The sequence below is a fragment of the Apodemus sylvaticus genome, chromosome 3, assembly GCF_947179515.1.
Source record: "Apodemus sylvaticus chromosome 3, mApoSyl1.1, whole genome shotgun sequence".
NCBI lineage: Eukaryota > Metazoa > Chordata > Mammalia > Rodentia > Muridae > Apodemus > Apodemus sylvaticus.
Genome location: NC_067474.1, coordinates 163398894 through 163422322, shown reverse-complemented (window position 1 = coordinate 163422322; position 23429 = coordinate 163398894). Strand labels below are relative to the sequence as shown.

At 55.2% G+C, this 23429-nt stretch overlaps 1 protein-coding gene across 1 annotated transcript in view; it reads left to right on the top strand.

The window, feature by feature from the left end:
• Disp3 (dispatched RND transporter family member 3) overlaps positions 1 to 19919 on the top strand; it is a 31245-nt gene extending 11326 nt beyond the window's left edge. Inside the window, exons 4-20 of the mRNA XM_052175754.1 lie at positions 719 to 853; positions 1402 to 1562; positions 2544 to 2683; positions 3107 to 3255; positions 3441 to 3602; positions 4776 to 4937; positions 6765 to 6878; positions 7645 to 7781; positions 9116 to 9300; positions 11139 to 11269; positions 11366 to 11538; positions 12301 to 12427; positions 12882 to 13027; positions 16830 to 16989; positions 17593 to 17706; positions 18417 to 18583; positions 19557 to 19919. Of these exons, the coding sequence (XP_052031714.1) occupies positions 719 to 853; positions 1402 to 1562; positions 2544 to 2683; positions 3107 to 3255; positions 3441 to 3602; positions 4776 to 4937; positions 6765 to 6878; positions 7645 to 7781; positions 9116 to 9300; positions 11139 to 11269; positions 11366 to 11538; positions 12301 to 12427; positions 12882 to 13027; positions 16830 to 16989; positions 17593 to 17706; positions 18417 to 18583; positions 19557 to 19919 (2726 nt within the window). The remainder of the gene's footprint in view (positions 1 to 718; positions 854 to 1401; positions 1563 to 2543; positions 2684 to 3106; positions 3256 to 3440; positions 3603 to 4775; positions 4938 to 6764; positions 6879 to 7644; positions 7782 to 9115; positions 9301 to 11138; positions 11270 to 11365; positions 11539 to 12300; positions 12428 to 12881; positions 13028 to 16829; positions 16990 to 17592; positions 17707 to 18416; positions 18584 to 19556) is intronic.
• Positions 19920 to 23429: the final 3510 nt, after the last annotated feature.

Here is a 23429-nt window from a genome sequence, read left to right as displayed (position 1 = left end):
TTCCCTCCCTGCGGCTCCGCACTGACCGGCTCAAGGATACCGGGAGAGCCTTAAAATCCAGTTCCTTAGAGCTGGGCCAAATGGTGCTCAGACACTGCGGTAACTTTGTGTCGGGGCATCTGGGATAGTTTTAGTCCGTTGTGGATCATTCAAGAGCCTGCTTACTGTACCATAGCAGCCGCCCTTTTGCCCGCGGCTCACAGCCCCGCGGCCATCACCTGCTCACCTGCACTAACTACCCCTAACTGCTGCTTGTATGCAGGACGCTTGCCCATGTGAGCAGGGATAGAAAACTGCACAAGACATGCAATCATCCATGCAGCAGATGTTAATTGGGTGCTAGATAAATGCCCGATGTTCTGACTCACCAGAATCTAGTGGTCAACGGGACACAGGTCCTGCACCATGGAACCTCTGGTTCCCCCCAGGCGATGCACAATATAAAACACTCACGAGTCTCTCTGTGTATTCGAGGTTAGTGGGATTTGGAAGAACTTCCACGGATGATTTGACCTGCCACACAGGCCTCCTGTCCAGTCCCTTCTCTGGGAACAAAAGGCTTCAAATTCTGCAAATTGTCCCCGCGCATGCCCAGGAGCAGACAGGGCGATGCGGGGAGCTCAGCATGAGGGGCTGAGGTCAGGGTCATTGAAGTGGGGGTGTTCTGTGTTCTGCGATGGCCCTCCCCATGGTCCCTTCTGCTTCCTGTCCTGCCCAGTGTTCCTGTCCTTCTTTGGGATTGCCAGCATCGGTCTCAGCTGCCTGGTGGCACTCTTTCTCTACCACGTGGTCTTTGGCATCCAGTACTTGGGCATCCTCAATGGAGTGGCCGCCTTTGTGATTGTAGGCATCGGTGAGTTGTTTGCCAGCCACAGCAGGGGACTCCCACTTGAGAACTCTGTCCCTCTCCCCCACCCCAAGAAAGCATTCTGGGTGATGATGAGAGCGGTGGGGAGATAAGAAACTAATCTTTGGAAGAGTGGTGGGTGGGGCCAGGAAGCTTGATGGATGGGGCTTGAACTCCGTCAGCGGTGGCCACAGAGGCTGGTAGGTGGGACTTGAGACTTTATGGGTGGGTCTCGAACAGTGAGTGGAGCCAAGGTGCATGCTGGGTGATGCTTGGGCACAGTGGGTGGGGCTTGGAGAGGCTGGGTGAGGCCATGATATCTGGTGGATGTGGCTTGAAGACTAGTGGGTGTGGCTTGAAGACTGGTGGGTGGGGCTTGAAGACTTAGTGGGTGGAGCTTAGAGATGCTGGGTGCAACCAAGAGCCTGGTGGGTGGGGCTTGACATCAGGGTGGAGCCAGTCAGATGGCCAGAGGTGAGCCACCTGGCACCTGACCTGAGGCACACAGAAGTGGGACCTGAGCTGAGCTGCCCGCTGGCCTGCTCTTCCTGCAGGTGTGGACGATGTCTTTGTATTCATCAACACGTACCGCCAGGCCACCCACCTGGAAGACCCCCAACTGCGGATGATCCACACGATCCAGACGGCAGGCAAGGCCACCTTCTTCACCTCACTGACCACTGCCGCCGCCTATGCGGCCAATGTCTTCTCCCAGGTGCGAAGCCTGCCCGAGGTCCTTGTCCTGACTCCCCATCCGCCCACACGTGGGTGGCTCCGGACCACAGCACCTTCATCTCAGGGCCCTAGCGGTGACTCTGCAGGTCGTTTCTGTGACTAACCAACATGTGGGGCGGCTACAGCAGTCCAGTGCACCACCATTTCTGACCTCTTTACCATCTGGTCAACACAGCCCAAGATAAAAGTGTCACCATCTCTGTCTTCCTAGCACAGAAACTGGGGCCCAGAAAGGTAAAGGGACTCTATCGTGGTCGCACAGCTGGTAAATGGTGAAGCCAACAGTCTCCTCACTCCTGGCCTGAGCTCTTCATGACCCATTTTGATCTCTTGTACATCCGAGCCGTCTGCTTCCTCTCTCCCTCCCTCCGCTTCTCTTTCCTCTCTCCCCATCCCTCCCCCTCTCTCCCACTCCCACTTCTGTATTCCTCAGTAAGGTAACCACATCTTTGAGAGGCTTTGTAACCTGTCCACATAACTCATGTAAACCTCTCTGGGCCTCAGTTTCTCAGTGGGTTATTCTGGGTCTGGGATGAGCAGATGGTGAAGGGATTTGACAAACTTCAGGTCGGCCTGCTGTTTGGGGAGGGGTTCCTCCAATCGCCACAGCCCTGGGCAGGTCCCTGTGAGATTTCTGGGACTCCCTTCTTCCCCTGTTGGGTGCTGTCCTTCCTCTCCATCAGCCTGCCTCCTGGTTTTGTGTGATATGTCTTCAGTAATGGCCGCTCCCCGCTGGTTACTCTGGCCGCCCCCAGGTGACTGCAGGTAGCCTCTGCCCTCAGGTGGAGCAAGTGCTTCCTCAGCTGCTGGGCCCTGCACAGCTTCTGGCATCCAGGCCCAGTGCTATTGTGCTGTAAACGGTTCCTACTTCAGTGTGGAGAGACCCCGCTTTCTGGTTGTCTCGGGGCATAGAGACTCCCACGCCTCACCGTGCTCTGTCCTCGCTGCCTCCTGGCTACAGATCCCCGCTGTGCACGACTTCGGCTTGTTCATGTCCCTGATTGTGACCTGCTGCTGGCTGGCTGTGCTGTTCACCATGCCTGCCGCCCTGGGCCTCTGGAGCCTCTACATGGCACCCCTGGAGAGCTCCTGCCAGAGCAGGTGAGCAGCCTTCACCCTTCACATCCTACGTGGCCACGACGTGCCGCCCTCTCTCTCTAAACCAGCAGCAGCGGCAGTGTAACGGCGTATGAACAGGAGGTGGGCATGCTTACGTCTTTAAAACCACCATTTCCGTAATGTACATCTTAGGCAGGACCCTAACCTAGGGAATCGTGGGGTAGCTTTCTCACCTCCTGCGACCCCGCGTGTCCCGAGAGGAAGAGTAGCAGCTGAGGGTGGATAGCTGCAGAAGAAACTCAGCCCTGGCTCTCCGCTCGCTCTCAGCTCTCGTAGTCAGTCAGTGGCGCCTCCCCTGCAAGTCCATCCGGAGCAGCCGTTTGCTGCCTGGGCACGAACCATTCCCCTTGCCCACCATCCTCTCTGGGTGCCCTGACTCCCAGCCTCGCGCCATGTCCTCCACAGCTGCCACCAGAAGTGCGGCCACAAGAGCTCCTTGCATTTTCCCGGGGACCTGTTTACAGCTCCAGAGCGGGCTGGGGATGGCCCTGCTCGGGGACCCCTACCCTACCTGGATGATGACATACCCTTACTGAATGTCGAGGATGAACCAGGTGAGAGCTGGCTGGCCGGAGTGGGGACGGCCCGCAGAGGGAGCTTCAGAGATAAGCAGGCCCCAAGGGACCCAGGCCAGAAGGCGGGGTGGAGACCCTCCCCTAGCACTGGGCTTTGCCAGGGCAGGTGTGGGCCGGGGCAGGCTGTGGCTCAGACACTGACTGTCTGCCACTCTGCCTGGCAGTGTCTCTAGAGCTGGGAGATGTATCACTGGTCTCTGTGCACTGCGAGGGTCTGCAGCCCGCCGCCAGTGGGAACAGCAGGGGCCAGCTCCTCGCCCAGCTGCAAGAGCTGTTGCACCGCTGGGTCTTGTGGGCAGCTGTCAAGAGTCGCTGGGTGATCGTAGGTGAGTGTGCCCCCAATTCCTTCCTGAAGGCAGACACACCCACACCCACACCCACACCCACACTCCACACCGCACAGGCGACAAGCTCAGTAGCTCTCAGAGGGCTGAGCACACCTCGTCTCTGCCTCCTCCTCTTCCTAGGTGGGCTGCCCCTGGGCCTCCTCAACCACCGCTTACAAGCTGCTGTGTGCCAGACAAGAGCGCAGTGTACGCATGCTTGGCCCTGGCGTAGGCTAGCTGGCTGAGTTTGAACCCCGGTTCTGCCCTCTGCCCTTGGCTGTGCCAGCCAGTCTAACACTTGAGTTCTTGCCCTATAAATGGGGGTGGTGACAGTGTCTGGGGCCACGGCATAGCTCAGCACACCAGGCCTAGGCTCTGTCTCCCTAGCACCAAAAACAAACAAGGGACTAGGAAGACAACTGTAAGGAGTTTGGCGCATATAAATAAAGGTCTTGGCCTGGTACAGGGCTGGACGGCCAAGTGCTCTGCATGATCAGAGCTACTGCGGTCAAAGAGAAGTACCTGCTCTTCAGGGACGGACAGATAGTTCAGGGCACTAGCGAGCCCTTGTGGAGGAGTGTCAGCTTGTAATGTACAGCCAGGCCCCAGCAACTCCACAAACACAATCGCTATCCCTGCCTCTGATGGGGCTATCTCCTTCCTCCTCTTCCTCCTCTTCCTCCTCTTCCTCCTCTTCCTCCTCGTCCTCCCCCTCCTTCCCCTCCTTCTTCTCGTCCTCCCCCTCCCCCCTCCTCTCCCTCTTACCCTTCCCCTTCTCTCCTCCCCCTCCCCTCCTACCCCCTTCCCCTCCTCTCCCTTTTCTCCCTCTTCCCCTCCTCCTCATTCCCCTCCCCCTCCTCCCTCTCCTCCCCCTCCTCCTCCTCTTCATCCTTCTCCTCATCCACCTTCTCCTCCTTCCCCTTCTCCCCATCCTCCCCCTCCGCCTCCTCCTCTTCCTCCTCCTCTTCCTCCTCCTCCTCCTCATCCCCCTCCCCCTCCTCCTCCTCACTCTCCCTCCCCCTCCTCCTCCCCTTCCCCTCCTCCTCCTTGTTCTTCTCCCCCTCCTCCTTCTCCTCCTCCCCCTGCCCTCCACACTGACAACCATTCTGCCAGGGTGAGATGCCAGCCTCGGATCCTTCCCAGGACGCCATCTCACAGGGCACTTCCTCGCAGGGCTTTTCGCTTCCATCCTCATCCTGTCCCTGGTGTTCGCCAGCCGGCTCCGCCCGGCCAGCCGGGCCCCACTGCTCTTCCGGCCAGACACCAACATTCAGGTGCTGCTGGACCTCAAGTACAACCTGAGCGCAGAGGGAATATCCTGCATCACCTGCTCCGGTGAGGATCCCCGCTGGCTGAGCCCGCCTGCCGTGGCGGCTGAGCCCACTGTTGGCCTGCGAGACAGCATGAGCTGGAGGGATATCCTGGGCTCAGGGGTGCCACACTACAGAGTCGGGGACACGCTGTTAGAGTAGCAGATGAGAGCCTTTGTGGAGGAAGGATCGGGTGCTCTGTGGGCATGAATACCCCGGAAGGCTGCCTGGAGGAGGCGTCTAAGCAGATACTTAAAACAGCTGAGGAGGGGGAGAGTAGGTTAGACCCAGAGGAGAGGGGGAGGGTCAGTCAGGCCAGGCTGAGGGCTGTGGCAGTGACAGGGAAAGGCAGAGCCAAGACTGAGGGGAGGGTGGCAGGAGCTGGGACTAGTTCATTGGTGGGAGGATCGGGGCTCTGGGGGCTTTGGGGTTGGTGGACCAGATGGCTGTGGGCGTATCTCTGCAAGAGTCAGCTAAGGAGTCAGTTTAGGGAGTGATTTACGACCTGTCGATGCTGACAGGCAGGGGTTGAGGGAAGCAGGAGGCAGGGAGTGGCTTTCAGGGTGTCTGGTCTGAGCCCTTAGGGCAGGGAGAGCCGGGCGAGCAGGGGTGGACAAGGGTCAGGCCACTCTGCTCCCGTGGGTAGAAGGGACTAGCCGAGGCTTAACTGAGCTGGAGGCCTGCAGCTCCAGAGACCAGCCCCCATTGCCTCCCGTAACCAGGGCGTCGTTCCCATTAACCCAGCCTTCCCGGGTCAGGGCAGGAGCTGAATGCGTGATAACCGGCTGGGCTGGGGCTCTGACAGGAACCCAGAGCCTCGCCTCTCACAGACAGCCGCAGCTCAGCCCCCAGATCTCCACTGGGGCTCCCCCGTTCACAACACACACACTCCTGGGGACCCCCTGCCTGTCCCCTGCCACCTCCACCTCCCCAGCAGGACAGACGTCTCAGCAGCCCTCTGCAGGTCTGAACCCCGTTCTGTGGGGACCTGTGGCATGGTGGCAAAGAAGGCGGCATCTCCTGGATGCCCTCACTTCCCGGTCCCTGTGGTCCCTGGTTCTCAAAACCACAGCTTATTCCTCTGATAGCCCCTGCTTCGGGGTGCCTATGAAGACTGCTATTTTATTTCATTTTTAAAGATTTATTTATTTATTTACTTATTTACTTATTTATTATATGTAAGTACACTGTAGCCATCTTCAGACACACCAGAAGAGAGAGTCAGATCTCATTACGGATGGTTGGGAGGCACCATGGGGTTGCCAGGATTTGAACTCAGGACCTTTGGAAGAGCAGTTGGTGCTCTTAACTGCTGAGCCATCTTGCCAGCCCAAAGACTGCTATTTTAAAGTGTGATGTTCCTCTCAGTTAGACAAAAACTTCACCTGTAGTGCTACGATAAGGCAGGCCATTGCCCAACCTTACCCTCACCCAATAAAATTGGGAAAGCCAGTGGGCACATGGAGACATCCCTGCATGACCCCTCCAGATGGAGACATAGTAAACATTTGATGGGTTGGTTTTGTTTTTATTAAAGATTTATTTATTCATTATATATAAGTACACTGTAGCTGTCTCCAGACACACCAAAAGAGGGCATTATGGATGGTGGTGAGCCAGCATGGGATTGTTGGGATTTGAACTCAGGACCTTCAGAAGAGCAGTCAGTGCTCTTAACCACTGAGCCATCTCTCCAGCCCCCAGTGTTCTTTGGTTTTGCTGAGTCTCCTTTCAAATCTCTGCTGTCCACTCCCTCCAGCCTCTGGCCCCTCCTCCTCGCCTAGCAGGCGTGGCCAGAGAGGATCCCACGGCCCTGACTCAGTGAGGCGGTGGGGACGGGGTGGGGGGACAGGTCTGTTCCAGGAGAAGCCTCACAGCTTGCAGAACAATGTCAGGACATCCCTGGAGAAGAAGAAGCGAGGCTCCGGGGTTTCCTGGGCCAGCCGGCCAGAGACCATGGCACAGGGTGAGTGGGGTGGGGTGCGTCAGTGTACCCTGGTGCTCTCATGTCTGACTCTGCGTGGAGAGCGGGTCACATCTAAAGCCTGTACTCCCAAGGGAACAAGAACCTGTGTCCTGGGGTCAGCTGAGGGACAGCATATGTATACCTCAGGACCCTCACGTCACCTCAGCCCCCTACCCTGACTAGAACTCTAGGTTTCTATCTACTGTAGCCTCCATGATGAGCTTGCCATGGTCGCCATTTTGAGAGCCAGTATGGGGGTGTCTTGAACCTTGGCTCACCTCTCCTGGGGTCTCTCCAGTAGAAAGGTTACTGAGACAAGTATACAAGGGGAGGTAACCCCAGTGAACGTTTACATCTGTCCCTGTCACCCACGGTATTGTCACCGTGTCATTATCAGACCTAGCCTCACTTCTCACACTGTCTCATTGATGGCAACACTACCCCCTACTCCACTGCTGGTATCTTCACCATCATGGGTGACTCCGTCTGTGACTGCTACCACCTCCCACCATCTGACTCTAACTACCCCACCCTGTCGTCGTCACCCGCCACCATCACAGCCACCGTCCCACCCGGGACAGTCACCTCCCACCTTCCTCCCTACGGATCCTTTCCAGTACAGAGGGGTGGCACCGACACCCGAGGATGAGCCTAAGACCAGGGCTCAGCTCCTCGGCCGACAGAGCTAAGTAAGGTGGGCTTCTGTCACATCCTGAGGCTGCCTTGGTCACCGTCCTCTCCTCTGTCATCCCTTGCATATCTGCAGAGTCCATGAGCACCGTGTACATCTCCAAAGTCAAGAGCAACGGCCACCCTGCTGTCTACCGGCTTTCCCTCAATGCCAGCCTACCGGCGCCCTGGCAAGCCGTGTCCCCTGGAGACGGAGAGGTGCCATCCTTCCAGGTGAGCCCAGGCTGTCATGAAGTTAGGTGCTGAGGAGGGACCATGGGGGCCATGCTGGCCGTGTAGGCGGGGAGCAGGGCCCTTGAGGATGGAGCTGTTCCGGGTGCGTGAGGGTCTGCCGCAGCAGTCAGACGTGTGGCAGGCTCTGCAGACAGAGCTGGGCTTCAGTCCAAGCGCTGCCTTGTGTAACCAGATGTTGTCGGGCAGGTGATTCAGTCTCTCTGAGCCTCGGTTTCCTGATCTGTGAAATGGGGATATAAAAGACATTGTTGGTTGTACAGGTTGAGAGCTCTGTACCACCTGACAATGGAGTGCAGTAACTGTGCCACCATGACAGCCCATTGTTGGTCCCATAACAAAGAGATTGCCCAGAAGACAGTCTCCCGTGGGCACACCCAGATTCAGTGTCCCCTCAACAGGATCATTCCTGTTCCTTAACCCTTCCCACTGGCCAGATGACTGGCCCAGAGGAACCTACCTGTCCTCCCTGCCACAAATACAACCCCTCCCTCAACAGCCCTACCTGGCCTCACTTCTCAGGGTGCCTTTCTCTCACCCGATGGTCCTGTCTGACTGAACCCGGCACAACCGGAATCCGACACCATCCCCACTGCCAGCTGGGGCAAGGCCTTGCCCATCCTGCCCAGGCTCGGTCCTTAGATCCAGGCACAGAGCCTGTCCCAAGAAGACACCTAGTATCCTAGTTTTTCTCTTGCTGTGATAAAAAAAAAAAAAGAATAATACCCCCAATGAAAAGCAACTTAGGGGAGAAAGAGGTTTACTTCAGCTTATAATTAATTCTAGGTCACAGTCCATCACTGTGGGGAAATCAAGGAAAGGACTTCAAACATGGAGTCCCATCACACCCACCGTAAAAAACAGGGAAATAAATGCATCCATGTTTGTTTGCTTGTGCTTGGCTCTATTTCTCATCCTTAGACAGTTCAGGAGCCCCTGAATAGGGAATGGCACCGCCCACAGTGGGCTGCGTCTTCCCGCGTCAGTTAACTTGAGACATCTTCCACGGGCATGCCCACAAGCCAACCCAATGTAGACAGTCCTTCATTTAAACCCTCTTCTCAGACAATTTTTGGTTGGGTCAAGTCAACAGTTAAGGCTAACCCATCGGAAAAGAAATGAGGTTCAGAGAGAAAGGGGGTGAAGGGAGAGAGGAGAAGTTGCCCACTTTGGAGTTCAAATCCAAGCTTCTGAGCTCTGGGGACCAGGACAGGGCGGGAGATAGGTCAGGGAGGGAGGGGACAGACCTTGAGGCCGGGAGGGCCCAAGCAGCCTCCCCGAGTCACGTGTCTTGTCTCTGTCAACCCACTGCTTAGGTGTATAGAGCGCCTTTTGGTGACTTCACCAAGAAGCTGACCGCTTGTATGTCTACAGTAGGGCTGCTCCAGACGGCGAGCCCCTCCCGCAAGTGGATGGTGACGGCCTTGGCCTGTGACGCCCGGAGGGGCTGGAAGTCTGACTTCAGCTTTTACGTGGCCACCAAGGAGCAACAGCACACTCGGTAAGAGCTGTGCAGGCATGGCGCCCAGGCTACCGTGACTTGGCCTCGCTTCTCTCGCTCTAGGGGTGGGGACACTGGCAAAGATGACTGGCCCACAATCCCTGTTCCAGTTTACTACTTCTCCTGTCAGCTCTGCAGGGTCACTGAGGCTGTCTGGATCTACCTCATGGTCTTGGCAGCTACCCTCTGTCCCCAGGACAGTCTCCTCATGTCCTGGAGCCTTACGCCTCGGGATTCAAGTTTCTAGCCTAAAGCCACTTCCGGGGGCAGGGGGGTGGTGGTGAAGCTGTCCCTGTACAGAGCCCCTGTCCCATCCCCCATCACCCCATTCAGATTCTCTATGCAGCACCTGCTGCTGTTTCTGCCCCGAGTTGCCACCTGCAGTCACGTGGGTCTGGCATGTGACCTCTCCAACCCTGGATTGTGTCCCTCAGGGCCCTCTGAGGGGTCGGTCAGGAGGCAATTCATGTGTTTGTCACCTGACAGGCTCTCAGGAGGTCTCCACTGGTGGGATGAATGTGTGCCCACACTTCCTGTCCAAGGTTCTCACCCACTCTTAATAAGCAGCCAGCTTCCCGTGACCCTTTTCTAGATGGCTGGGCGTGGTGTAGGTCGTATCCGTTGTAGTGTCTGCTTTATTCTCCATCACTACCTCCTGGCATGCAGCAAGTGACTAGTTCTTGCTGAATGTGAGCACCATTCTTGGGCTGGAGAGATGGCTCAGTGGTTAAGAGCACTAACTGCTCTTCTAGAGGTCCTGAGTTCAATTCCCAGCAACCACATGGTGGTTCCCAACCATCTGTAATGGGATCTGACTCCCTCGTCTGGTGCTGTCTGAAGATAGTGACAGTGTACTCATAGAAACAAAATAAATAAATATTTTAAAAAGGAGAGCTCCATTCCCCACCTCACGGGGTCCCAAGTCCCCAAGGCAGTCTTGTCCCAGGCTTTATACCCTCGTGTTGTGAATATAGCCTTATTTATCAAGTAAGGCTGCCTTGACCCAAGTATCCAGCCATTAATTTCACAAACATTCAGTGCGGCTGTGTGTCTGCATGCTACGGGCAGGACAGGGTAATGAGCACCTCCCTGGGAGACAGGCAGCTACCAGGTGGCAGCTACCATACCAGGTGGCAGCTACCATACCAGGTGGCAGCAGCTTCCTGGCAGACCAGGAGCCAACCTCAGGAACAGGAACAGCTCAGCTCCCATCTCAGGAGGGCATCCCAATGCCAGGCTTGTACTGCGTGTGCTACCTGGAGACCATGGTCTGATAAGAAACCACATTTAGGGCATTCAGCTCTCCGACCCTAACAGGTTGATTCTACTTGGAGTAGAGGGGTGAAGAGAGGAGGCAGCGGGCGGTGAGGTGGCTCTAGCTGGGTCCTTCCCTGTCTCAGGGTAGACTGTCTGCTCCCAAGCCCAGGGCCAGGCTAGCTCAATATGTACAGACATGGCCTGGGACTTGCCAGTTCCCTGGCTGAGCAGTTGAGAAGAACTAGAAGCCAGTGGCAAACTCAACGTATCTTGACTCCTCGGGTTCTGTGGGTCAGTAGGTCAATAGGCCAGTAGGTCAGTAGGTCAGTAGGTCAATAGGCTGGGTGTGGGGCACACTAAGGCTTACCCTAGGTCCTTCCTGAACTCCGGGGGACAGTTTTAAAAGTGGACACTTGGGCTTTTCCCCTCTTGTGCCAGGGCGAGAGACGGAGAGCCAAAGGGAAGAGTCTTGGTCAGGGTCAGGTTGGTCTTGGCAGCGCCAGAACTAAAACAAGCCCCCAGCCCCCAGCCCTGGGCACCCAGTGCCTTCCCGACTCAGCCTGGCCTCCCTGCCTCCACAGGAAGCTGTACTTTGCTCAGTCTCACAAGCCCCCCTTCCACGGGCGCCTGTGTGTGGCGCCACCTGGTTGCTTGCTCAGCTCCAGCCCCGATGGGCCCACCAAAGGCTTCTTCTACGTGCCTAGTGACAAAGGTACTTGGGGCACATCCCCGGTGCGGGGGAGGGGGTCGAGGGGAGCCTCACAAGTCTGGCCTACCCTCAGTGTCGGCTCTGACTCCCCTCCTGCAGTGCCCAAGGCCCGCATCTCTGCCACCTTTGGCTTCAACCCTTGTGTGAACACAGGCTGTGGGAAGCCTGCGGTGCGGCCACTGGTGGACACAGGAGCCATGGTCTTCGTTGTGTTTGGCATCCTTGGCATCAACCGCACCCAGCAGATGGACAACCACGTCATCGGGGACCCGGTATGGCCACTTTAGGCAGGTGTAGAAAGGTCGTGGCTGCAGCAGACACTTGAGGACAGGCACCTGTGTGTGGCCCGGCAGTCTGGTCCCTCACACACACCCGACTCCTACACAGCTCCTCCAGCCCACAGGGGCTTCTGAGGGAGCGTCATTCCCCTGGAGGGGGAGAACTGATTGAGAATGACCCGGGAATATGGGTACATTTAGGGACCCACACCTGCTGCCTTGCCTTCAGGGCCAAGAACAGATGAGAGGAATCCTGTGTCAGGCCCGGCCTCCTCTGGTGTGGACTCTGTATGTTGACATCACTGACCCATGAAGGGCCTGACAGGTGTACTTCCAGGGTCACTAGAGGTCACATTCGGGTTGGCCACAGGCATGGAAGGTACAGCCCGTCAATGAACAGAGGGGAGAAGAGGAGGTTTGTTTGTCTTTCCAGTCAGAGGGACACTGTCCACATTCAGAGCAGGGATGGGAGCCTGAGGAGAAGGCAGGCAGGCAGCCAAGACAGAGCAGGCCAAAAGCAAGGGAGACAAGCATTAAGTCCAGTTGAGAGGAAAAATGGAGGCGGGTGCAGGGAACTGTAGGGTAGGCAATTACCAGAGCAGAAGTGCCAAAGGGAGTCATGGGTATCCACGTGAGGGTGTGACACGGGACAAGGGAGCGGCTGCAGAGTCTGTCTGCCCACCATGGGGGAAGGGAAACCTGGGACTGAGTCCGCAACTCACTGAGTGCCCGGGCCTGTGTGTCTCCTTGGGAAAGGGCAGCGTCATCTACGACAGCAGCTTTGACCTCTTCAAAGAGATCGGGCACCTGTGTCGCCTCTGCAAGGCCATCGCGGGCAACTCGGAGCTGGTGAAGCCAGGTGGGGCCCAGTGCTTACCGTCAGGTATGTGCAGTCCTGGCTGGGGACCTGGTGAGCGCGTGGTCCACTTGACAGTGCAGGATAATATGTGCCTAGAGTTTGGATGTCGGTAGTCGAGTGGGTCCGTCCGGCACTCACAGCCCTGTACAAATGTTTTCCAGATGTGCACAGGCTTGCAAGAGAATCGGGGTGGGGGGATGGGGGAGGGGTGCTAGTGAAATGTATAGATAGGTATGCCTGGGGGGGGGCTCTTCCGGAATGGGGGGCAAGTGGCTGGTCCAAAGGCTACTTGACTGCAGTAATCCAAAATGCCACTTTCCACCTCAGTGGCAAGGGTGGGTCATAGGCCTCTCAGTGACACTGCCCAGTGTCTGCAAACACATCGGAAGCTTGAGAGGCAGGTGAGGGTGTGCGCCCAGGTGTAATGTGTGGGACTGACCGCCTTTCCTGCCGCACCTCCTCTTGCTTCTCCCCACAGGGTACAGCATTTCTTCCTTCCTGCAGATGTTGCACCCCGAGTGCAAGGAGCTGCCTGAGCCCAACCTGCTGCCAGGGCAGCTGTCCCACGGGGCGGTGGGCGTCAAAGAGGGCCGTGTGCAGTGGATCTCCATGGCCTTTGAGTCGGTGAGCCGGGGTGGGGTGGGGGCCCTGTCCCCATCCACTCCTTCCCCTCAGCTCAGACCAGAGAAAGATAGCCAGGCTTTGGCCCGAGGTCACAGCTAGCAGTTGTTAGTGTCAGGCACCACCCAGTCCAACTGCACGTGTCTGCCCTTTCTGACACCTAGAGGGATAAAGGAGGGTAAAGGAGGCCAGCAGACTCTCCACTGTCATCTTCATGTTCCCTGGCTCTGCCAAGGAGGTGCAGGAACATGTGTACACAAGCGTGCACGTACTTATACACACAGGCATGGCCCCCGACCTGGCCTCCCTGACACCTGGCACTTTAGCCTCCCAGACTTGACAAGATGTCCCGCTGTCTCTGTGTGGAACCCAGGGGCCCAGCCTTTACCTGATCTTGATGTGATTGACTGATGTCCTGGATCAGATCCCCAGTACCCCCTGGCCTCTTATTCTCCACCTACGAAGCAGGATTTAAAATCCCTAGCCGGGCAGGGGTGGTGCTCAGCACTCAGGAGGTAGAAGCAGGTGGATCTCTGGGTTCAAGACCAACCTAGACCACAGAGTGAGTTCCCAGACAGCCAGAGGTATGCAGAGAAACCCCATGTTAAAAATCAAAAACAACAAATAAAAACTGCCGGAGAGATGGCTCAGCAGTGAAGAGCACTAGCTTGCTTTTTCAGAGGTCCTGAGTTCAGTTCCCAGCACCCACAATCATCTATAACTGCAGTCTCAGGAGATCAGATGACCTCTTCTGGCGTACAGATAGGTATGTAGATAAAACATCCATGTACATAAAATGAATCTTTTTTTTTAAGTTTTCGTTAAAGCCTTCACCTGCCCAGTCTGGCTGTTATGGAGATAACACACTTTGCTGGAAGTGGCAGAAATAGAGACCAGGTGACAAGCTTAGGGGAGTGTCTGTTCTCAGCCCACCCCCACCACACAGTCACCCATGGTCAGTGTTACTTGTAGTATAGACCATGACACCTCTGATCCAGGTCAGGTGGACTAGATACCCCCTAACCCAGTGGCGACAATCCCAGTCTGGGTCAAAGTTGCCTTTTTTTTTATTTTTGGTAAAACACTCTATAAAACTTAGTGTCTATATTAACTGGCTTTTCGTTGCTGATACCAAAATTAGGGGGGGGGAGTGGAAAGGAGGGAGGAAACAACTTATGAGAGAAAAGATTTATTCTGGCTCATGGTTTCAGAGGGTTCAGTCCATCGTGGAGAGGAGGAAGTAGCAGAGAGGGGAGACCAGCTCTCCGTAGACCAGGAAACAACGTGAAGTGATGAGAACGCCACCAGCCTTCTCCTCTCTTGTTGTTCCCGCCTGCGACCCGACCCCAGTCTGTGGGATGAGTCCTTTCCCTCACGCAATACTGTCCAGAAACCTGCAAGTTTTCCTTGCTATCTCCTGGGTGCCTCTAAATACAATGCCATTAACAATAAAGATAATGTGTTACAAGTCAACCCCTTGTCAACTTAACACCTAAATATATCAGTTTAAGTCATAATCTTTTACCCCTGGCATCCCCAAAGGCTCATGTCCGTCTCACAGTGAAAAATGGATTCGTAACAGTTCTGACATTTTTCAAAAGTCTTGACTTAAGAGTCTCCACAGAGACTCAAGGGAAGCTCTTAGCTGTGAGCCCCTGTAAAACCAAAAAGACAATTACAAACTCCATGACCTCTTTGCATCCTGTATTCATGTACAGCAGCACCATATTGATGACACCAAGGTCAACACCAGCCCTAGGACTACGGCTTCAGTAGCCTCTGGGGCCCAGGTAGTGAACTGAGGAAAACACTTCCCTTGGTGACCCTGTGTTTGTCAAGGAAAAGTTTTTCAAGTGAGTGATCGTTTTCATGCACTGGAATCAACAGTGAGTGGAGTATTAATTCCTACTGTCCACGCCCAGAGTGCTTGGATATTCCTTAATAGTGCTAGTCTACGTCTTTCAACTATCTTCCTTTGTAAATGCACTGCACCCTTTTCAAATCCTTCTGTTATGTCTTTTTGTTTGGTTGATCCTCATTTTTACTGTAAATCCGGCTAAATGTGGGTAGCGTTAACCACCCCACAGCTTCAGTGTTATGCTGTCTTGAAATTTCCTCAAATTAATTAATCTGTCACCTTTAAATGTATACAATGTTTTGCTGTTATTTTGCCAGAATATGACATGAATGGATTCTAGCCTAATTCCCAATAGATTAGTCTATTCTCAATGAGTCTAATTCTCTAGTTCCATGCTCCCATCTGAAACATCAAGCACACAGTCTTTACCATCCACATTCCTGTCTGCATTCTGGTCTTCCAAGATCCCACCAAAATGTCCCAGTAAGCTCCACTTAGAGCATTCTAGAGTTTTTCTCCAAGCTCTCCTGAATTCCTCCCTACAACCTTTAGGGACCTCAGAGCTGTGTGCCCAGACTTAGTTACAGTGACAACCCCACTCCTGGTACCGCTTTTCTGTATCGGTTATTTTATTACTGTAACCTAAATGATTGACTGGAGGTAGAGAGGCAGAGTTTAGTCCACCACCCCCAAGACAGTGTAGTAGAACAGGGTACTTCCTGCCAGGGTGGGCCAGGAAGCAGAGAAAGAATTTTCACATTCAAGTAACACTTTCTTTTTAACATTGTGTTCAATCTAGAACCCCTACCCATGGGATAGGGCTGCTCACATCCAAAATGGGTCTGTTCCTCTCAATTACTTTAACTCCCTGAAAATACCCCACCATATCCAGAGACATATCTCAACAAATCTTTGTCGATTCTAAATCTTGTCAAGTTGGCAACAGAGATTGGCCACCCCACATTTTAGCCATTTTTTTGTGACATTTTAAAAAATCATTGCCAACTGGGCATGGTGGCACTCACCTTTAATCCCAGCACTTGGGAAACAGGGGCAAGTAGATTTCTGTGAGTTCAAGACCAGCCTGATCTAGATAGGGAATTCCTAACCAGTCAGAGTCTTGTAGTCAGACCCTGTCTCAAAAAAATAGAAAGAAAAGCACATTGTCACTGTTGAGACCAAACGTCAATCACCAAGTTCCTGCCCTTCCTCCCAGCCCATGGCAACCCCGTGCTACTGTGTGCATGTGCTTGAATACACTGAATATATCACACAAATGGAATCAAACAGAGCTGTCCTTTCCATGGGCATCAAGTCTTTCAAGGTCTATCCACACTGTAGTGTGTGGTGGAACCGCCTTCCTTTATTCAGACTGGTGCCATAGTCAACTTGAAATTAGAAACGTTATTGATCATCTCAACCATCCAGCATGGCATACCCTGTCAAGCTGACCCTCAGTGCACACACACACACACACACACACACACACACACACACATCTGTGCATTGTCACGTGCTGAAACTATTTCATAGGAATAACCGAACTCAGTCAGTGAGGAAACAGAAAAGAAAGTCCTCGATCCCTTTTAGGGCTGTGCAGTGTGGCCTAGCAGGCTGCCCAAGGCCCTGTATGTTTGCATCGTCAGCCCAGAGGCAGTGAGTAGATGTCGGAGAGCTGTGAGGAAGTCTGGGTCGTTGGTGCTTGAGAGCTCAGAGAAGGCCCATCTTGAACAAAAGGAAGCTTCTCGGGACTTCCTGAATAGGCAGAGAGCGGCACATGGAGCACGGCATATTCTAAGAGAATGTTGTGTTGAGAGAGCTTGTGGCAGCGGATGGGGTGGTCAGCACCCGCCTCCTCACAGGGCACCTCACTGGTGGCCACAGAGTGGCTGTCCTCAGCAGATGCCAAGCAGACCCACTAGTCTCACCAGCCTGTGTCCCCTGCAGACCACGTACAAAGGCAAGTCCTCCTTCCAGACCTACTCAGACTACTTGCGTTGGGAGAGCTTCCTCCGGCAGCAGCTGCAGGCCTTCCCCGAGGGCTCAGCCCTTCGCCGAGGCTTCCAGACCTGTGAGCACTGGAAGCAGATCTTCATGGAGATCATAGGTGGGTGTGAGCCCACCCCTTCCCCAGGCTGGGCGGCGGGCAGCCACACAAGGGCAGCTACCCACATCGAGAGTGCAGCGTGGTCTCTCTGTGCCCAGTGAGGAACTACGCGGCGGCCCCTGACGAGAGGCCAGAGTGTGGGCCCTCTCTTGCCAGCTGCATCTGTCTGTGTGTGATCTTGAATTTGGCCACTTGGAGAGTAACACTCAGGCCGGTGAGATGGCTCTGTGGGTTAAATCCCTTGTAGTTTAATCCTGGTGGTCTGAGTCAATCCCTGAATCCCACGGTGGAAGAAAAGAAGAACTGCACAAAGTCCTCTGACCTCTACACATGTGCTCTGGTGCATGCGCACATGCATGCACACATACGATAACTTTTAAAATGTATGTCATCACCCTTCCTAGGCCACCGCTCTCTGGTGGCATGTTTAACTCCTCAAACTCCAAATAAAATTCACCTGTCTACAGTCCACGCTGCAGCAGGGTGGCTAAGCGGCCATGACTGCCCGTTTGTACAATGTGGGTAACCTCTGCATTGGGGGAAAGGAGGGCTGCAGTCTCCTCACCCTGAAGTACCCCCCCATCCTTCTCTCCTACCTTGCAGGGGTACAGAGTGCCCTATATGGCCTGGTCCTTTCCCTGCTCATCTGTGTGGCCGCGGTGGCCGTGTTCACCACCCACGTCCTCCTTCTGCTGCCTGTGCTCCTGAGTATCCTAGGTAGGTGCCCAGGGTGACGGTCACACAGCAGGGCACACAGCCAGGGCACACGGCAGGAGACAGCGGACCGGGTGTGGGCATGTGGTTGGTGGAGCATCAAGGCCAGGCTGGCAGGGGTCTTTCAGTCCTCAAAGCAACAGCTTTCTCTGAGCCTCTGGCCACCCAGTCTTAGCAAAGGCTTCATTGCAATCCTTACCCCTACAAAAAAGACCCTCAGCTTGACCTTGTGTGACAGTGACACACAGAAACTACCTGTCTGTGTTCCCTGAATGGAGCCAGGTATCTGTCTGTGGTATCATGTAGGTGAGTGGCATGTTGCTGTGCCTGCCTCTTCCCTCCTCCTTCCTCCCTTTGCTGTCCTCCCTCCTCCTTCCTCCGTCCTCCCTCTTCCTTTTTCCCTCCTCCCTCTTCCCTCCTCCCTCCTCTCCTCCTTCCTCCCTCCTCCTCTTCCTTCTTCCCTCCTCCCTCTTCCCTCCTCCCTCCTCTCCTCCTTCCTCCCTCCTCCCCTTCCTTCTTCCCTCCTCCCTTTTCCCTCCTCCCTTCTCCCTTTTCTATCCTCCCTCCTCCTTTCTCCCTCCTCCCTCCCCTTCTCTCTGTCACTAAGCACCAGCATCCCTCTTGACTCCAGATGTCTCCATTCCCTGGGGGCCCCCCTAGGACCACATGGGCGGGGAAAGGTCTAGGCTCTACCCCTGCCGTCCCTCCTACAGGCATCGTCTGCCTCGTGGTCACCATCATGTACTGGAGTGGCTGGGAGATGGGCGCCGTGGAGGCCATCTCCCTGTCCATCCTGGTCGGCTCCTCTGTGGATTACTGTGTCCATCTGGTAGAAGGCTACCTGCTGGCTGGGGAGAACCTCCCCCCACAGCAGGCTGAGGTAAGCAGCCCTGTGCATGCCTGACCCCTGACTCAGCTCCCACCTCGGGACAATGGGAGGGCCTGGACGGACAGATGGACACCGCCGTAGTGACCACCCAGGCAAGCCATGTCCTACAAGCTGTCCCCAAGACTGCAGTGTCTCCATCCTCAGCCCTAGGTGCATGGGGCTGTCTTTCCAATCAGGAGACCACAGCCAGCGCTCGCTGTGGAGCTAAGGAGGGGATTGGGGACGGAGCTGTTCTAGTTAAATACCTATTGCCATGATAAAGTAACCCTGAGAAGAAGCAGTTCAGATGAAGAGGGGTTTGTTTGACTCTTAGCTTCACTTTGTAGCCCGTCATTATGGACAGATGGGGCAAAAATGTCAGACACCCAGCCACATACTTCAGTCTGGAGCAGAGAGAAATTGAACGCATGCTGTCTTGCCCGCTCACTCGCTTGCTTGCTTCTCTAGTTTGACTAATTTAATCCACTGCTACACAATTCACCACCCCCTGCCTAGGGAACGGCGCCACACATGGTAGGCTGTGTGCCCCACAACCCAACCCAATGTGGACCAACCCCTCTCCCAGGTGATTCTGGGTTGTGTCAAGGTAACAACTAAAGCGAACGTCCACCATCTCGGGTTTTATTTCTTCTTCCTGGTTTGAGGTGAAGACTTATTTTAAAAAAAAATTAAGACCAACTAAAATTAACTCATCTACATTTTTAAGCACTTTTTGGTTAGGATAGAGTGACTCCAGTCAGAGCACCATTTTTGAGGACCCACTATGCCTACCCTCCTGTCCTACAGCCTTTCAGCGTGGGATGGGAGCCTCTCAGGCAGAGCCAGCCTGGGGTAGCAGTGTACACTGGCATGCCCCACAGATGGCATGGTGCTCAGCCCCAGCTCTTTCTCTCTCTCTCTCTCTCTCTCTCTCTCTCTCTCTCTCTCTCTCTCTCTCTCTCTCTCTCTCTCTCTCCTGTCTCAGGATGCCAGCTCTCAGCGCCAGTGGAGGACATTGGAGGCCGTCCGGCACGTGGGCGTGGCCATCGTGTCCAGCGCGCTCACCACCGTCATCGCCACCGTCCCCCTGTTCTTCTGCATCATCGCCCCGTTCGCCAAGTTCGGGAAGATCGTGGCGCTCAACACGGGCGTGTCCATCCTCTACACTCTCACCGTCAGCACCGCCCTGCTGGGCATCATGGCCCCCGGTTCCTTCACCCGGACCAGGACTTCCTTCCTCAAGGCCCTGGGCGCCGTGGTGCTGGCGGGAGCCCTAGGGCTGGGTGCCTGTCTTGTGCTCCTGCGCAGTGGCTACAAGATCCCCCTGCCCAGCGGGGCCACGCTATAGCCCTGTGTTTGCGTCCAGACTCACGCGCCTTGCCCTGTAGCAGGGGATGAGGGGATTTGAGACCCAGGGGCTCTCAGTTTTCTGGCCTAGTTCCAACTAGCTCCCCTCACAGGCTTCGTGGAACCAGGATCCAGAGCTGTGTGGCCATACCACCTTCAGCCCAGCGCAGACTGGAAGTAAAGTCAGATACCCCCATACTATCTGGGCCCCCTCACTGAAGTCTGCCTGGCCCTGGAAGATGCTAGCCCTCCTCCCGTACCTGGTCACCACCGATCAGGTGGCTTCCTACCAGGGTCTCTTCTCACACTGCTTCCGTGTTCGTGACCTGCTTGGGTGGGCATTTCAGGACCAAGCACTCTACAGATGTGGAAACTGAGGCACCAGGAGGCAGGGACTGCCCTGTGCTGGATCAGGGCAGAGCCAGAGTTGTCTCAAAGCACAGGCCTCCCTGGGCCTTGACAGGAAGAGCACAGCAGATCCAGGACAGGGGCCCACCCCACACAAACCCCAGCTCTATGCAGCCAGTGCTTGGTGACCCTGCTGTGGCCCAGGCCAGCAGAGACAGAGGCACTTCTTGGGATCATGCATGACCTAGCCCCAGCCCCAGCGTCCGGGCCACCTCAAAATCCCTCCCTGGAGTTGTGGCTAAACTATCCCCACAGATCCAAACCTCATCACCCCCACCTGCCTGACAGTGGAGGACTGGTGTGTGGCGGGGTGCCGCACACATGGGGAAGAGCTGGCTGCGCCTGCGCCCGCCCGCGCGGCAGATGGTCCCTATTAAAGTGAGATGAAACTGCAGACCGCCGCTATTAACACAAGCATTTTCAGCCCCGCTGGCTCCATCACGTTCTTAAAATTGAAATAATGGAGTGTTCACACGCAGCCTGACACAGAGGGTGGCACCGGACCTGGGTAGAGGGTGTCCAGCACAGAGACGGGAGCACGTGGGCTCGGTGTGGGGCCAGGGCCTCCCAGGGGGAAGTGGGTGGGGCCCAGGAGACGTCTGAGCCTTTGTGGCGTCCATCCGGAGCCACTGCTAGGCATTTTTTGAAAGCTTGGCATTGTGACAGCCAGCAGGCTTCTTCCTGGGTGTAGACGTTGCGCCTTTTGGGTCCTAAAATGCTGGACAGGATAGTTCCCTGGGGGTGTGGAAGGAATCCTGGGGCAGTCTACACATCAGCTCACACTGGTCAATAGCAGATGTGAAAGGGACAACCGGGTTCAAGACAACCACTGTGTCCTTGTCTAGTTATGCCTGCTGTGGCGTGGTGCCCAGTGTTTGTTGAGGATATATATCAAACCTTTGGACCCACCATCCGCAGTGAAGAAATGAAGCGATCAGGCGGGTCCTGGCTGGCGTGTAACACAACAGACGCTCTCCTTGGAGTTGGTATTCATTTCCTGAGGCGCCGTGATGGCACCACAGATGTCTGCAGCAGAAGACCCTCAGCTCTGACAGCAGGGCTGTCCCCTCTGGGAATCCAAACGGGGGATCTGATCCAGGCCCGCAGGCTGCTGGACATCTGCTGGTCTCCGTGTGTCTGTCTTTTCATGTCCACATTCCTCTAAGAGGGACATCTGTCATGCTGAAGTTGTCCCCACCCTAATGACTTCATCTTAACCTGATTGACTGTAGAGACCCCGCCCCCCCCAGTAAGCTCCTGTCCATGGGGACTAGGCATTAGGACTGCAGCATACCTGGGAGGCAGGGTCACCACACACACAGGAGTCAGCTCAGTTTGAGACAGGGCTTCTCTGTGTAGCCTTGGCTGTCCTGGAACCTACTCTGTAGAGCAGGCTGGCCTCAAACTCAGAGGTCCATCTGTTTCTGTGCTGGGACTAAAGGCGTGTGTCACCATGCTAGGGAGGAATCAGTTCTTTTTTTCTAATCATCAGGTGTAGAATCATACAAGGGAGTCAAACCCTGAGCGGTGGTTTTTCCTGGCCCCTGAGCCTGGCTCCATTCACAGACACCAGGATGACCCTTCACAAAGGCATACAGTGTTACTAGCGGGTTTGGAGGCTGTAGACAGACCAAGGGGCCTATTCTGGAACTCCTGAAGCAAGTTCTTGGACCTGCCTAACACACTCTTCACTTGGTAATACTGGAGCCCCGGGAGGCTTGTCACTGAGAAAAGGCCTCAGGAAGCACGCTGGCTCTGACCCAGGGCCTCAGGATCCCCTCGTGTAGCCACCACGTAAACAGAGTCCATGAAACTGACCACAGCATGGAGTATGGAGAGGATAAGAGAGTTGGGGAGGGGCCTGGCGGATTGACAGCGTACCTCAGAAGGATGGGTGTCTGCAAGTTCTTGGGCTGAGATCTTCCCAATAACTCAGTGTACTGCGGAGCTGGGTCATTTGCATGCTGTCCACAGGATGCTTGTCGACTCCGGGCGATCTCTGCCTGGCCCGTTTACCTTTAAGGGCAGAGCTCTGCCTTTATAGAGAGCTGTGAGGAAGTAGGAGGACTGAGGATGGAGGAGACGGACTCAGGCTCACTAGCTTCTGAGCAACTCTGTGACCCGTGGGGGACTCCTGTACGCCCCCAGTTGACAGATGATGAGTCTGGCTATCGGAGAGGGCAAGTGAATCTGCACACTGGCCTCAGGCCTTGCTTCCTGTCTCATACAAGGATGGCATTCTTAACGCCCAATTTGTATCTTCTCAGCCCCACTTCCCTGACCGCCCACCTGCCTTCCTGGAGGCCCCGTGTGGTTGCTGATAGATTGAGTTCCCACCTGGGCCTTCCCAGGGCAGGGACAGGCCTGGAGAAAGGAGGTGGTGACAGTTTCTGTGCCCTAGGGAACTTGGGCCACACAGCTGTCTGCCCTTTTGATCCCCTCCATCTTGCTCGTGACTGTTGGCACCACCGGATCCCAAAGGCACCGACTCCCGTGAATAGAAGCCTGACCTTCCTTTGACACCGATGTGGGCTGCAGTCTTAATGAGCCTCGCTGAGCTTAATGAGATCTCTGTTCACTTGTGCTCAGCAACCAGCCCGGGGACCCCCAGGATGGGCAGGCGGCTGCATGCCAAGGTGACAGTCCTCTGTGTGGAGGAGGAGTCAACGGCATGAGTGGGGTCTGAGTAAACGAAACCCCTTCACCAACCAAAGACTCCATGGCCCGATTCTCCACTGAGACCAGATGTCCATGGCAGCTGCTTTTAAGGGGTACCTACTCTGCTCTTAAGGGCCGCCTCTGCCCCATTGAAAATCCCCAGTGTACCTCAAGAAAGTGTCTTTGTCGTGTTCTATTAAAGAAACTGCAGCCAGAGGCGTGTTTCTAGCCTCCCTAGCTGACCACAGCTATGAGATGGACAGAACTCCACCCACCTCCACATCTGCTTAAGGATGCTGCGCTTTGTCCTAGAGCAGGGGTTTCAGTAGCATACTCTTCCAGAGGTCACTCTCTATCTGGTTGGTAGATTGAAAGGTTTGGTGGTGAGGCTAAGGGGAAAGCAGGTTCTCAGGTATCACCTGTTGGAGTGTGTGATCTGCTCAGC